General features: G+C 49.7%; 1 protein-coding gene across 1 annotated transcript in view; it reads left to right on the top strand.

The window, feature by feature from the left end:
* Positions 1-3,857, top strand: part of Vstm2l (V-set and transmembrane domain containing 2 like) — a 30,165-nt gene extending 26,308 nt beyond the window's left edge. Inside the window, exon 4 of the mRNA XM_041670586.1 lies at positions 2,980-3,857. Coding sequence (XP_041526520.1) covers positions 2,980-3,246 — 267 coding nt within the window. The 3' untranslated portion in view covers positions 3,247-3,857. The remainder of the gene's footprint in view (positions 1-2,979) is intronic.
* The last annotated feature ends 12,555 nt before the right edge of the window (positions 3,858-16,412 follow it).

Here is a 16,412-nt window from a genome sequence, read left to right as displayed (position 1 = left end):
GCGGGTGTGTCTTTCGGCCTCTCCAGTCGCACTGATTCCTGAATAAGGAAGCCCAGCAGGCTCTTCCATCACCCCAAACTACTGAGGTGGAATAGAGAACCCTTCCAAGGGAGCAGCCGCTGATGAGGCTTAGGGCAAGGCTCCCCAAGGACACAGAGTGCTGGGGGTTGGGGAGTGAGGTGGGAGGGTTTTCTGCCCATAGGCCACGCCCCGGGTATGGCGATGCGTGCCTGATCTAGGGAGCCTCAGTTTTCTCCGTCAGGGACCCTGAGGGGTTTGGGGATATCGTACTGCAATAATGGTTCTGAGCACTGATGGCTGCTGTTTGGGTCTTTGCCTTTTGCACACTGTGCTGAGGGCAAAGCCGGGGTTACAGCCTCGCCTTCTTCTGGCTTCTGACTTGGATGGTCAGGGTACCCGTGAGTGACTTGTGCTATAGACCTTGTCCCACCAGCCCCGATGGAAGCGCCCGCCCTTCTGAAGGCTACCCTTGCCTGTTGACCTTCGGGAGGCTGCGGAGGAGGCTGACAGCCAGGGCAGAGGTCTCAGCAACCCCCTCGGCCTGCGTCTGGAGGGCGGGGCGTAGGCCTCCCTCCCCAGGAGCGGTTGCTCCCAGCGCTGCGCATTATTACTCCATTAGCGCCTTGTAGGGTTGACAAATGAAGGATAATTAATATCCGTGAGGGAAACAGATGTTGAGGTAATTCGCTCCCGCTGCGCATTTGCAATGGTTTCTCCTAACTCACCGGAGAGTGTGGCGGGACCGCGGGGGTCTTTCTGTGCCCTTGGTCAGGGTGATGGAGTGAGCGGGCAGAGTGGACATCAGCTGAGTCCCACACAAGGGAGGGAGCATCTGATTCTTGACTCTTGGGTCTTGTTTACCATTGGGACGTTCTGTCTGTGTCCCATCCCAGTTCCTCTTGCTGTATGGTAAACCCATGTTTTCCTGCGTCCTGGGGAATGGACTCCTCACCAGGGGGCTCTTACAGAGCCTGTGCTGCCAGCTCTGGAATTTTCTGTGGGTCTTTCACACTGTTTCTAGGGTGAATGCATGAAACCTAGCCTGGGGTCACTGTCCAGCCCTACTGAAGACTGGTTTGGGCTCCGAACCAGGCTCGACTCCTTTTGGAGTCTCAGTTCCCCCACACTGGCTGCTGTTTGTGTCTGGCTTGTGTGTGTCCCCAGCTATGTGTGTGTGTGTCAGAGCAGGCTGGAGCTATGCCCGAGGCCATACCCACCCTCCCAGGAACCCTCCCAGGAACCATCCTTTTCGCCCTAGGGTCCCTCACTTTGGGGGAGGGGGCAGCAGAGAACCCACTAGGGTCCCAAAGCAGAACGTTGGGAGTTGGCAGGCACAGTGCAGCTGTTGCTATCTAGAGGAGGGACATTAGGGACATTAGTGCTCAGGGGCCAGGCTGGTGGGCTGCGCAGTCTGGAGGGTAGGTACCTGCCAGATGACGGCTGGGGACTGAGCTCCAGGAAGGGCTGGATCCTTGCCTAAACACAGGTCCAACTTCATTCCCTTTAATATTTTTTTTGTTATAGAAATGTAGAAATTTACAAAAGTACGTCAGAGTCCCCATACCCACCCACCAGTCACACTAATGATGTATTTTACTCCGACAGCCTTTCCTCATGGAACTGAAAAAAAGAGTTGCCAGCAGAGTTATATTTGCAGCAGATTTATTCATGAGAACACTAATCTGGAAATTCCCCGAACACCAGCCCACAGGAAACTGTAGACAAGCCGCAGTGTGGTCACCCAATGGAATACCACACAGCAACGCACAGAACCACTGCACTGTGTGGGAGAAAGTTAGCCTTGGCAAAGGGTCCTCCCCATCATAGAGAGTTCTAGAATGTGGCTAAACTGTGGTGACAGATATGGAAAGGTAGCCCCTAGTGGGGATTAAGTACGGGCACAGAAGGGACCCACAGGCACAAGCAGGAAGGCTGTCCACCGAGTTGGGTGTACTTGATCCAGGACAGTGGAGCCCCAGCAGTAAGATGAATATTAAAAATCAGGTCAAGGGTTAGGGGTGGTGCTACAATTCCAGTGTTCAGAAGGCTAAGGCAGGAAGGGCCTGATTCAGAGACCAGCCTGGACAACAAAGCGAGGTCCTATCATTAAAAAACAATTCAAATCAATAAAAAGGCAAAACTTTACAAGCTAACAACACTCATTCTACTGCCAGGGAGAGGACAGCTAAAGTCTGGCATCTGACTGTCGGTCTGTATCTTTTTTTTTCTTAGACTTTATTTTTGTGTGTGTTTGCCTGATTATACGTCTGTGCACCATCTGTATTTTTTGGTGTCTGTGGAAACTAGACGAAAGAACTGGATTCCCTGCAACTGGAGTTACAGACAGTTGTGAGCTGTCAAGTGGATGCTGGGAATCCCAGTTCTCTACAAGAACAGCCGGTGTTCTTAAGTGCTTAGTCATCTTTCCGGTCCCCACCTTCCAGCCCCTATCTTAAAGAAACGGAACCTTGGGCCAATGAGAGGACTCAGCGGGTAATGGCTCTGGTGATGATGCCAGACACCTGAGGTTCAGTCTTAGGATCCAGATGGTGGAAAGAGAGGTGACTCCTGCAGGTTTTCGTCTGACCACAAATTCAGTGTGGCACAAGCCCCCAGCCGAAGTTTCTTCCTGCTATGCGGGGCTTTTCCGTTTGTTCATAAACAGCAGCACAGCCTGGGAGCTTTGCTAGGAGGCTTGTCCCCTGCTTGCCTGTAGAACTCTCACAGGCTGGGTTCTGGCTCACCCTTCTTCACCGCTGGGCAGTATTCCACTGGCTGCACACACCACCCTGTGGATAGGCATTAGCGTTGCTTCAGTTGCTTCAGTTTGTCCGTCTGCCGTTCAGCTGCTCGGATGCTGACCTTGGTTCCCTTCCCTAGCTGTCTCTGGGGTGGGGGCAGCCTAGCGGCTTGGCTCGTGACCCCAGCCGATTCTCACGGTGCCTCTGTCGCCCCCAGGTGGTCAAGGTGGTGGGCAGCAACATCTCCCACAAGCTGCGGCTGTCGCGGGTGAAGCCCACTGACGAAGGCACGTACGAGTGTCGCGTGATCGACTTCAGCGACGGCAAGGCCCGGCACCACAAGGTCAAGGCCTACCTGCGGGTGCAGCCCGGGGAGAACTCGGTGCTGCAGCTGCCTGATGCGCCCCCTGCCGCGCCCGCACCGCCGCCCAAGCCGGGCCGGGAGCTGCGCAAGCGCTCTCTGCCGGAGGCTTGCAGCCTGTAGCCCGCTCGCCCCGCATGCAGTCCTCCTGGCCCTGCGGCGACGGTGGCAGAGGAGTCCCGCGTGTGCTTTGCTTGCTTGCCCCCCCTCCCGGCTCCGCTTCATACACCCCGTCCTCGCGGCCAACCCCCTGGTGAGGAGCCGGGCCGTGGGGGGCCCACGCTCCTGTTCCGTCTCTTTCTACCCGGAACCGGCTCCGGGTCCCCCCTGGGAAGCGGAGGACCCCCCAGCCCCACGCGGGAGGCTGCCCTGCCAGGCAGAGTTAGCACCAGCAGGCTCGCTCTGGGCCCTCGAGGCTCTCCCCGAGCCCCCCTCTGCCGGCACCCTCTCACGCCCAGCCCTGTCCTGGGCCTGTGAAGTCCACCCAAGGGATCCCCTCCACCCATCTCCTCCCCATTCCTGATCAGGGGACACCCACCCTGGTGGTTTGTAAATATTTCTATTGGGCCCACCCCGCCCCGGAACTGGCTCAAACCTCTGGCCACCCTCGGTGATGGAGGGGAGGTGGGAGGCCCAGGGCTTTGCCTAGGGGTGAGCGGGCCCTGTGTATATGACCCAACCTGTGAGTACCAGCCAACTCCAATAAAGCGGTTTAAACCAACCCGGACAGTGTCTTGCTGGAGCTGGCAACTGAGCCCCGATGGGATGGGAAGGAGGGCCTGGTGGGTCGCAGAAAAGAACAGAAGTGACCTGCTGTTGAGAGGAGTCTGAAAGGGCAGGAGCTGCTGCTGGTTGGGAAGAGTGGTTCCCAAAGGGAAAGAGAAGCAGGCTTTGTCTACCCTACCGTGAATACTGGCACCTGAATTCGTCCTGGATCCCGCGATAATTGCACACACAGAGGAACCTGTGAAGCATGCGAGCAGGAATGGATAAGCATCTTTGTAGCTGCCACAGAGAAAGCCTGTCACTCCCAAGCAGACCGCACCTCAGCTCTCTTCCACCGCCCCCTCCCTCACTCTCAGAGGGAATCCAGTGGTGACTCTTAGGGTAAGGTCATCATCAACTTGGAGTCTCATGTAGCCCTGGTGGGCCTGGAACCCGTGGTCCTGTTGTTTAGATCCGCCAAGAGCTGGGATTATAGAAGTGTGCCACCATGTCCAGTTTAGTAGGTTTTTGTTTGTTTTTTTTTATTTTAATACCTATATTGTATCACTTTTTTTTTATCGCATGCATCTTTATGGGGGGTACATGCATGCTTCAGCATGTATACCCAGGTCAGAGAACAACCTGAGGATGTCAGTTCTCGCCTCCCACCAAATGGGTCCTGGGGGGTCAAACTCAGGTCATCAGGCTTGGTGGCAAGGGCCTTCACCCACAGAGCTGTCCCACCATCGTGTTAGTCACTTTAAACAAAATATTTTCATTTGCTTTTTTTTTTTTTTTTGGTTGCTGGAAATGAGGGTTCCTTGCCTACACTAGGCAAGTGCTCTCCCATGGAGCTATATCCCAGCCCCTATGTATTTGAGCTTTGTGTTTTGTTTTCAAAACTTGGTCTCATATAGCTCAGAATAGCCCCAAATTCTCTGTGCAGTCAAGGATGACCTTGACCTCCTGCTCCTCCTGCCTCAGCTTCTCCAGCACTGGGCTGACCAGGTGTCTTCTGTGTTCCTTCTCTATGTCTGCTGGACATACAAGCCTGAGAGTCTTAGGGGCATTTACCAGGCTGTATGCCAGGCTGTCCACCACAGGGTCTCATATTCTCCTCGGACTGTCACCATACCCCTATGACACAAGAGGAATCGGCGTCAGAGAGGGTGCATAGTTCATCCTAGCTCACACAGTAGTTGGCCCTGGTAAGACCAGATCCCGTCCTTCAAACCCTTCTCCTTCATCATGTATGCCTTGGGTCATCCCAACTGCCATGGTTCTGCTGAGAACTTACCTGGGGATGTGTTGACATGGACATCCCATGTCAAGGTGGGAGGATGGATGGATGGACAGGTAGGTGATGGATGAATGGATAGATGGATAATAAGTAGATGGATGGATAGACAATGGATGGACTGGTAGGTGGATGGATGAATAATGGTTAAATGGTGACTGAATGTGCTGATGGGTCAGTGAGTGACTGTTGTGTGTACAGAGGGCTGATGGCTGGATGGAAGGACTGCTGGAGGGTAGGTAGATGAACGGCCAGACGATAGCTGACTGGTAGATAGATGGACAGGTCTGTGGACAGATGAATGGGTGGATTGAGACATAGCTAACCTAGGCTTTGGAGTCGGCAGGGCCTGTACCTGTTGCAGAATCTGGGTACCCAAGGGCGGTCTGGTACGGGACAGTGGTCTATATTCTGTCAATTATGTTTTAAATGAATGCAGATTGGCCAGTAGCCAGGCAGGAAGTATAGGCGGGGCACCAGGCAGGAAGTAGAGGCGGGTCAATGAGAACGGGAGAATTCTAGGAAGAGGAAAGCTCCCTCTGGAGTCCTACCCAGACACAGAAGAAGGAAGATGTGATCTGCTCTGCTGAAAAAGGTACTGAGCCATCATATACTAGAATAATGGGTTAATATAAGTTATAAGAGTTAATAAGAAGCCTGAGCTAATGGGCCAATCAGTTTATAACTAATGTAGACCTCTGTGTGATTTCTTTGGGACTTAACGACTGTGGAAACCGGGCAGGACAGAAACCCCAACAACAAAGGACCGTCTTGTCTGGCCTGTGGTCATCTGGCCAGTGTCTACCATTTATTCAATGAATAGGATCCTCCTCAGAAATGTCCAAAGGCAATGCTGACCTTGGAAGGCCCCTCTGTGAGGGAGGAGGGCCTTGCTGATGTTAGTGATAACAGTGCCCACCAGCTCTAGTCAGGCAGGCACTGTGCTTTGTGCCAGGCACTGATGCAGGGCTTGTCATGTCACGGCAAACCCTGCACCTCTCAAAGCCCCCTCCTCCCACAGGGAAATTTGGAGTGCTTGCTCTAGCTCCATTGGAAGAACCCAAGGGGAAGAAAGTACCTAGACTAGAGTCTTGCCCCTGCCCATCCTTGCTGCAAGGCTCAGCAGGGTCCTTCTCCCTCCTAAACCTCCGTTTCCCTTTCTGCATAATGGGGATGCTACTAGGGAAGAGAAACCTGAACCACCATGAGCCGTCATCACACACACAAGGAGGGTAATATCAAAAGGACAGGTTAGGAACATGGGAGAGATTGCAGAACCCCGACCTCTCACACTGTCAGGGAGGATGGGAAACGAGGTGACCTCTTGGTGTTGGTCTCCACACCTCTCAGCAGGCCCCACTCCCACGAGAGCTGGAGACCTCAGCTCAAAAGCGTGTGAATGAATATTCATGGCCGTGTTGGTTATTCATGGCAGGCTCCAAACAGACACAGCCTGAGAGTCCATCAACCACCGAGTGACTGGTAAGAAAACGTGGTCCAGCCAGGCAATGAAATATTATTTGAGAGAGAAAAAGAGCATTTTCACGCACAGTACCAGCGTATAGGAACCTGGAGGTGTTGAGTTAGGCGAGAGAAACACTCTAAAATTGGTTGTCATGGTGGTTGTACAACTGCGTGGATGTGCTGAATCACTGAGCGGCTATTTTAAGTGGATGATCGCGTGGCGTGTGGATAGCTCAACAAAGCTGTTAAAAGAAACAGGATTCTCCTAACTGCAGCCCTGAGCCCACATGCCAAAACTGGGCACACGGCAGGCACTTGGAAATGATGGCTCCTATTTATTTATCGCTATGATTTCTAGACGAAAGCTGGAGAGGGTTAGGCACAGCAGGTGGTGGCAGCTGGGGGAAGCAGCAATAATGAGGCCGAGAGACAGTTCCTAAGGTGGTGCCCTGGCTGTTCTGAAGGCTCAGAAAACCCCAACAGTCCCTGAAGGTAGTTAACAAGCCGCTTTCCCCTTTGTGTCAAACACAGGAGTAGCCTGTGGGCCTAGGAGATGGCCCGGTTGGTAAATTGCTGGCTGTACTGCAAGCATGAAGGAAGACCTGCGATTGGCTCTCAGGAACAACACACACTTATAATCCCAAGGCTAGGGAGGTGGAAACAGACAGAATCATAGAGGTCCGGCCAGTCAACTTTGCCTAATCAATAGATTCCATTTCAACAGAAAGATCCTGCCAGCTGAGATGTCTGGCTTCCACATGCATGCATACACAAATGCACGGGCCACAAGGAATCACCTGAAATAATTAAGTATGGTGGTATATGCCAGGATCCCCAGCCACTCTGGCTGCTGAGGCAGGAGGATTGCTTGAACCTAGGAATTTTTGTTTTTTGAGACAAGGTTTTTCTGTGTAACCCTGGCTGTCCTGAAATTCACTGTGTAGATCAGACTGGCTTTGAACTCAGAGATCTGCTTGCCTCTGCCTCCCAAGAAATGAGATCAAAGGCGTGTGCCACCATTGCCTGGTAGACCTAAGAATTCAAAGGAAGAACAAACAAACAAAAAGAAACCCAGTGTGAGATTTATTCTAAATTCTTGGCCTTCAGACCCCACCAGCACCTATAGTTACTGAGCAGCCCAAGGTAACCATAGCTCAGTAAAGTCTCCCCATGGAGTCTGGATGACTTATAGGCTATTCCACTGTTGGACAGAGAATGCTTTATCCAGAGGGCTCCCAAAGGCTGATCCACAGGGTCTCCTGCCTCCAGAAGCAAGGTTGTGTGGAATGTTCTACCTGGCAAACCTGTAAGACGTCTCTAAACCTTAGAATTGCAGGGTCAAATCACCGCGGCTGTCTTAATTCCTGCTAATTACTTTCCACAGAAGCGGGAGCCGCTCACCCCTCTATAAATGGCGTGTGAAGTGCACCTGGCCCTGCTCCTCCCCATCTCCACATCCTGAGAATCAAGTGGTGATCTGTGGGTTAGCTGGATCCCCTCCCTTCACTGGCTGCTGTGAGCAGGACCCAGCAGCTCTTTGCTGCTCTGAGAGCCCCCTTCTCTCCCCCCCCCCCCCATCCAGGGACTGACAGCTCGGTCTTGGCTGCTTCATTATCTGCTGGGGCTGCCATCCTGTTGATTTGTGGCATCGCTGTGAAGTGCATTTCGATTCGGTTTTGTTTTCTTTTTCCTTTTGACTTTTTGTTTGACAAATATTTTTTGTTAAGTAGTTTCACTCTCTATTACTTTATCATTTCTGAGTTAGCTTTCATTATATAAACATAAATTTGAGTCTCCGGGAACTTAAATTGTCTTCAGGTATGAGTTAGGGTCTCTAATTCACTTTTTTTCCAGCTTTTTAAATTTTCTTATCTGTCAACGGCATCTTTATTCCCTCCCCCACTGGTACGTGACGCCTTTGGCACTAAGTGCCGCTCCCACACCCACGGCTGCTTCCCCCACATCCATGGCTGCTTCCTTGTCTCGTCTAGGATGGGTCAGTATCACACTGCTTTAACTATTACAGTTTTATGACAAATTCCATGTGTTTTGCAGCTCTCCTCTTTTGTGCACGTTTTGTTTTTGAGACAGGGTCTCTCTACATAGCCCTGGCTGTCCTGGAACTCACCACATAGTCCAGGCTGGCCACAAACTCGCAGCGTCCTCTTGTCTCTGCCTCCATTGCAGTACCTGGTTCATGTGGAACATTTTGTCTCCAGAACTTACTGGCTTACTCTTTTAGACCTTGAATCATCGTTAGAAAGTTCTCCCTCAGGGCAGGAGGGATGGCTCAGAGGCTAACAGCACTGGCTGCTCTTCCAGAGGACCTGGGTTCAGTTCCCACGCTCACATAGCAGCTCACAGCTGCCTGTAACTCTGCCTCCAGGGGATCCGACACCCTCACACAAACATACATGAAGGCAAAATACCAATGCACATAAAATAAAAATAAATAAATCGTTTTTTTTAAAGTTCTTCCTCCAACATGTGCAAGGCCCTGTGTTCAATCCTCAGCTCAGACAAAATTTAACTGCTCTTTCAGTTGGTGTCTTACTGTTCTGTTGCTGTCACCATGACCAAAACCACTTATAAAAAAAAAAAAAACCAAAAACAACATTTAATTAAGGGCTTGCTTACAGTTCCAGAGGGTGAATTCATGAGCATCATGGTAGGGAGCATGGCGACAGAAAGGCATGTTGCTGAAGCAGAAACTACTGAGAATTTACATCTTATTCACAAACAGGAGAAAGGGGGAGAGGAGGGAGTAGATCAATGGATGGATAGAGAGAGAGAGAACTAGTTTTATGTCAACTTGATACAAGCTAGAGCTATCTGAAAGGCGGGAACCTCACTTAAGAAAATGCCTCCATAAGATCTATTTTCTAAGTTAGTGGTTGACGGGGAAGGGCCCAGGCCATTGTGGGTGGTTCCTTCGCTGTGCTGGTGGTCCTGGATTCTCTAAGAAAGCAGACTGAGCAGGCCCGGGAAAGCAAGTCAGTAAGCAGCACCCCTCCATGGCCTCTGCCACAGCTGCTGCCTCCAGGTTCCTGCCCTGTTTGAGTTCCTGCCCTGACTTCCTTCAGTGATGAAGAACAATACAGGAGTATAAACCAAATAAACCCTTTTTTCCTCCCCAGTCTGCTTTTTGGTCATGGTGTTTGATCACAGCAATAGAAATCCTAAGAGAGAGAGGGAGACCAAGAGATGAGAGAGAGACCAAGATTTGAGAGAGACAGACTAAGAGACTTCAAGGACTTGTGAAACCTCAAAGCCCACTCCTACTGACACGCCTCCTCTAACAAGGACACACCTCTAATCCTTGCTAGATTAACGGGGGCCCAAACATTCAAATGTATGAGCCTGTGGGGCCATTCTCATTCACACCTCCACGGCTGGGATTATGGTATGCTCATCAATCGGCCGGCAGACACTTCACCTAGCCATGTCTTTGTGTGTCTCCACAGTCCCTCTCTAGTACGACACCCTCAGTTAGGACTTCCTCACTGTCCCTCTCCAGACAGTATTAGGAATATGATGGCTAGAGGAGCATCAGTATGTGTGCCAGTCATGTGGAGTGGCCTAGATGTGAAGCAGAGATTACGAAATAAAGAAAAATACCAACTGGAGAACCAAGGCGGTAGGTATATGGGTGTGTTCTGTGCTATTAGTTCAACTTTTATGCTTATTAAAACTTTTAATTTTATTTTTTATTTTTTGGTGCTGTGGGCAGTAGGGATCACACCCAGGGCTCTGGCAGACCAGGTAAACATTCCAGCACTGAGCTTCATCCTCAGCCCTTTAATAGTGAGATATTGAGGGAGGAGGGGAAGATATGGCTCAGCAGCTAAGAGCATGAACTGCTCTTTCAGAGGATCTGAGTTCAGTTCCCAAGAACCTGCATTGGGCAGCTCACAACCTTCTTTAAATCAACTATACAGGATCCAGCGCCCCCTTCTGGCTTCTCAGGAACTGCACTCATACGCACCCCCTTAACATAGACATATAATTTAAAAGATTTTTTTGAGTTATTTAATTTAACTTTGTGTCTGTGGATGTTTTGCCTAAACACATGTATATGCACTGTGTGTGTGCCCGGTGCCTGTGGTGCCAGAAAAGAGCATCAGGTCCCCTGGCCCTGGAGTTATAGATAGTTGTTGTGAGCTACCATGTGGGCCTGGGAAACAAACCCAGGGCCTGGGAAAGAACAGTCAGAGCTCTTCACTGCTGCGCCATCTCTCCAGCCCCCAGATATACACATAATTTAAAATAAAATCCTTCTTTGCCAGGCAGTGGTGGCATATGCCTTTAATCCCAGCACTTGGGAAGCAGAGCAAGCAGATCTCTGTGAGTTCGATGCCAGCCTGGTCTACAGAGCTAGTTCCAGAAAAGCCAGGACTACACAGAGAAACCCTGCCTCGAACATACACACATACACACACACACACACACACACACACACACACACACACACATTAAAATTCTTTTCAAGAGATGCCAGTAGAAGAGAGAACACTTATGCTTTCTTTTGAGCCTCACACAGTAGCAAATGTTTGTCCTCCTGGATACTTGAAAGTCTGAAGCAGGAGGATTGCTTGAGGCCAAGATTTTGGGGCCAACATAGGCAACAACCCCTCACACACACCACAAAGACGGTGTCTCTCTATAGTCTGTGAATAGTTCTGTTGAGTTAGTTCTCGCTTTTCCTGTTGTTACCACTGCAATCAAATCTTCTGCTGTCTTCTGATTCATTTCTGTTTTAAAAATGTGAAGGCTACCGGCTTCTGCATGTTCTATTTTTTGGTGTTGGGACTTGAACCTATAGTCTTGTGCCTGCAAAACCCTCGCTGCACCACCGAGCTACACCCCCAGCATGGTCTGTGTATTTCTCACTTTTGTGCCCAGCCCTTTTATTGAGTTTGTAGTATTCGCAGTGGTTTTCCACTTGGCTGCGCCACCACCTCCCAGCCATGTAATGACAGCTGCATTTTTTCCAACCTATACACGTCTTGTTGTTTTCTCTTATCTAATTGCATTGGCTGTTATCTTCTGTTCAGTCAGAGTGCTGGTGGGGGTTGGTTATTTTTGTTTACTTGCTTATTCTGACGTAGCCCTGACTAGTATGGAGATCCTCCTCCTCCTCCCATGTGCTGGGATTTAAGGTGCATTATCACCACGCCTGGCTTTATTGTGCTTTTAACTTTAATATGAATGCTTAAGTTTTCCCCCAGCACTGTCCAATGCCCTGTGACTGTCTTAGCCAGTGTTTTGTTGCTGTGAAGAGATGCTATAGATTTAATTGAGGGCTTGCTTACAATTTCAGAGGCTTAGTCCATTATCATCATGGCAGGGAGCATGGCCACATCTAGGCAGCCGTGGTGCTGGAGAAGTAATTGACAGCTAGCTACATCTGGTCCACAGTCAGCAGGAAGAGACAGGAGCCTAGACCTGGTGTGGGCTTTTGAATCTCAAAGCCACCCCCAGGGACACACCTCCTCCAACAAGGTCACACCTACTCTAACAATGCCACACCTCCTCATCCTTTTAATCCCTTCAAACAGTTCCATTCCCTGGTGATTAAGCATTCAAATGTATGAACCTATAGGGGCCATTCTTATTCAAACTTCAGTAGACTGTTTTAAGAGCCTCAACCTTATCGGTGAAGCTTTTAAACATTTCAGTGTGGATGCTGCCTCAGCCAGGACTGATAGGCAGTCACGGGATCAAATCCAAGCTCTGTGTGACCTTTGAGGTCTGTGATGTTGGGTCGACCTCCTCTCCCTGAACTTCCAGGTTTTTTAGAAAATTTATGCAGGCACCGAAGTTGACATCTGGTCAGTCCAGTGAGGCTGCTCTCATTTACAAGCATAGTATGGTGACAGGGTAGGGCCTGGGAATCTGCATTGCTAACTGGCCTCTCTGCCTGGCTGAATAGGTGAGTTGTTGGGATATCCCTCCTGCAGACTAAGGTGTCTGTGGCGGTGGGAGAGCCACCGTCATTGCTGATAAGTGGGAGAGAAAAAATGGGGCTGGGAGGCGGGCTGTTTGCAGAAGGTAAGTATTACATCTGCACCTGAAACATAGATCAATGTTTGAAGAAAGCCAATCAGGACACAAGAGTAAATAAAATGGGGGAGGGAGGTGAAGGAATGCTGAGGTTGGCAAGGATCCTAGGCTGTGCACCATCTGGTGTCTCAGTCCCCTTGACAACATCTTTTCCCCCGTGCGCTGAGCCTTGCTGTGCTGAAAGAAGTCCTTGCTGTTGCTACTGAGGCAGACCCTGGAGCCATGTCCACCCACGCCTTCTCCAGCTGCTCCCACCCTCTCCCTAATCCTACAGGTTTTTCTTTTCCTGATTTAGCCCTGATTCACTTTCATTTTCTACGCTCCTTTTAGGGCCCTTGTCACAGAAAAGACTTGTCTGGTCTTGGCTTGTACGTCTTGATCAGGCTCCCACAGGGTGTTATCCCTCCCCACCCACCCACCTCCCATGTCTGCACTGGGGATTGCACCTACAGCCCTGCACGTGCCGGCAAGTTCTCCACCTCTGAGCTCCATTCCCGGCTTCTTTCCTTTTCGTTTGGAGACATGGTCTTACTAAGTTGGTCCAGGTGGACTTTAATTTAATTCAAAAGCAGGCAGATCTTGAACCTGTGGACCCTCTGACTCAGCCTCCCCACTAGCTGGGACCATAGGCCTGCATCACCAGGCCTGGACCAGTCAAGAGTTGTTACTATGAAGTCCAAGCACTCTGTGGATAGAACACAAGGTTCACACCCGGGAGTGGGGAAGCCCCACATCCGGTAGGAAAGCCTTACTCCTTTATTCTCACTAACTTGTATAGCACTCAGCATCCCTTCCCCCCAGGGCGAAAGGAACATATATTAGCTGTCACCGTAGCATCAATAGCTAGTGACTTTGTCACTATGGGAACTGCAGAGTCTTCATCTCATCCTTAAGTGCTTTCTGCAGGTGGCCCAGAACACCACACACATATATTACCGCTTTAAAGCTAGCTGTTATCAGGCCAGCTGCTGGACTCTGTTACTCATTAGCCTCGTAAAGAAGTGGGGCCCTGTGGTTTGGATGGGAATTGTTCCCCATGGGCTCACGTGTTTGGACAGTTGGCCTCCAACCAGTGGCACTGTTTGTGAAGACTGTGGAACCTTCAGGAAATGAGAGCCTTGCTGGACATGCTGGCTAGTTTTATGTCAATTCGACACAAGCTGGAGTCGCTAGAGAGGAGGAAGCTTCACTTTGGAAAGTGTCTCCATAAGACCAGGCTGTAGGCAAGCCTGTAGGGGCATTTTCTTAGTGATTGATGTGGGAGGACCCAGTCCATTGTGGATAGGGCCACCCCAGGCAGGGGGTCCTGGGTTCTGTAAGAAAGCAGTTTGAGCAAGCCATAGGGAGAGACCCAGTATGCAGTGCCCCTCCTTGTCCTGTCCTGGTTCCTTGCTTGTTTGGGTTCCTTTCCTAACTTCCTTCAACGTCGGACTAAGATGTTGAAGTGCAAACCAAATAAACCCTTTGAAGTGAAAACCAAACAAATCCTTTCCTCCCCAAGTTACTTTGGTCATGGTTTTTCATCAAAGCAATAGAAACTCTAAGACACTGGAGGAAGCAGGTCACTGGGGGTGGGCCTTCTGGCCTTATTAGACCAACCCCACTTCCTCTCTGCTTCCTGATGGATCTCTCTGCTTCCTGAATGTGGTTGCAATGTGATCAGCCAGTCTCCTGCTCCTGCCCCATGCCTTCCCGACTCCTGCCATGTTGTCCATGCCAAGATGGGCTGTACCCCTTGGAACTGTAAGCCACAGTAAACCTCTTCTCCCTCAGATTGCTTTTCAGGGTGTCTTATCACATAACAAGAAAGACACACATATAGGGCCTGGAGGTGGTCGCACACTTTCCTAGCATGTATAAGGCCATGGATTCGATGCCTTAGCACCACAAAATGAAATAAAGCATATTTAGTCATATGTCCTACTTTCAAAAGATATTTTTAGAAATTGTATTTCACTATAATGGGTTTCCTGCTGCCATCTTAAAATAAATGTAGTTGAAAACTATTCTGGTATGTCTACAGCCTCACCATACTACCAGAGTCTGCAGTGTGTGTGTGTGTGTGTGTGTGTGTGTGTGTGTGTGTGTGTGTGTTTGCATGTGTGGAGAGAGAGAGATAGAATAGAACCTGGTCTTTGATGATCTTCATATCCCATCATCCTTGCCAAAGACTGGCTTACACTGTGTCCTGTGACCAGGAGAGGAGAGAGAGAACATTGATTTCTCATGGAAAAGTTTTTTTTTTTAAATACTTCAAAGGAGGCAGAAGAAAGCATTCTTCCTTCCTCTGTTTCTCGACATCTAAGCACTGGAGGGCATAATTTATCCCCATTTTGGGTCTCCCCTAGGAGAGCAGCTGAGCCACTTAACAGGCAGAGATGACTGATAAGAAACTCCGAGTCTTTGAGGGCTCCTGGAGCTCATGGCTTAGCCAGAAGCAGACACAACCTATCTCTGGACTTCTGCTACTACCAACAAACCCCTGATATCAAGGCCATTTAGGTCAGCTGTCTATTACTTGTAGCCAAGAGAACCTTCTGGAATCCACCCTAGTAGGGATTTGGCTTGACTATCATCATCTCTTTTCTTTTTAGTGTTCATTTACTTTATGTATTTGGGTGTTGTTTCCTATGTATATGTATGTGTGCCACAGGCACACCTGGTACCTGTGGAGATTACAGAAGAGACTATTAAAGTCTCTGAAACTGGTGTGTGTTAGTCAGGGTTTTCTAGAGGAACAGAATTTATAGAATGAATATATATATGGATTTATTAGAATGGCTTATACCCTGTGGTCCAGCTAATCCAACAATGGCTTTCTACTAATAGAAGACCCAAGAATCCAATAGTTTTTCAGTCTATAAGATTGGATCACTCAGCTGGTCTTCAGTATACAGCAGAATCCCGAAGAAGTAGGCGCTAATGCCAATGAAGGAAGGGCAATGAAGGGACTTGCCAGTGAGAGCAAGAGCCAGCAGGCAAAGAGGGTGAGCATTCTTCTTCCTTGTCCTTTATATAGGCTGCCAGCAGAGGGTGTGGCCCAGATTAAAGGTGGACTTTTCCACCTCAAAAGAATCTTGATTAAAGTCACATCATCCCATCTGAGAAGGTCCAGGTTAAAAGTGGGTCTTCCCACCTCAAACAATTTAATGAAGAAAAACATCCCTCACTGGTGTACCCAGCCCTTTTGGTTTTAGTTAATTGCAGACATAGTTAAGTTGGCAAGCGAGAACAGCCATCACACGGAGTTATGGATGGCTGTGCACCATGCGTGCTGAGAACCAAACCTGGAACCTTTGCAAGAACGGCAAGCGCTATTAACCACCGAGCCCTCTCCAGCCGTCCCTCACAATCCATCTTGATTGTGACTGCCACTTTGCCCAGCTGACCCTTGCACACTTTCCAAATAGAATAAACGAAGTCATTAAGATAGTCAGCGGAGGTTCTCGGCTTCCTATTCCTAGCTGACTCCTACAGCCGTTTCTAGCTGCCATTTGACACAGTCATGGTTTACAGGGAGCCCAGGAACATTCTGGTTGGCTAGGGCTCACCTTGTCTACTTGGGCGTACAAACCCCAAACTCTTTCCCACTGTGGGGTGTGAGCTTTGAAGGAACACTAGCCCACCTGAACACGTGGCTCTGGCAGAACTTCCCTTCTCCCTGATTTCCTCTGTCTTCCCAAAAACTGTTAGATTACATTCCAGAAGCTAGCCCCCAAGACCTATTCCCTTCTTTGGCCTTTGGCTCACCTAATTAACA

This window comes from Microtus oregoni, unplaced genomic scaffold (assembly GCF_018167655.1).
Source record: "Microtus oregoni isolate MIOR12 unplaced genomic scaffold, Mior012 000020F_ref0000438, whole genome shotgun sequence".
In the NCBI taxonomy this organism is placed as follows: Eukaryota; Metazoa; Chordata; class Mammalia; order Rodentia; family Cricetidae; genus Microtus; species Microtus oregoni.
The sequence above is the reverse complement of the archived record's forward strand: the minus strand, read 5'-3'. Positions and strand labels throughout refer to the sequence as shown.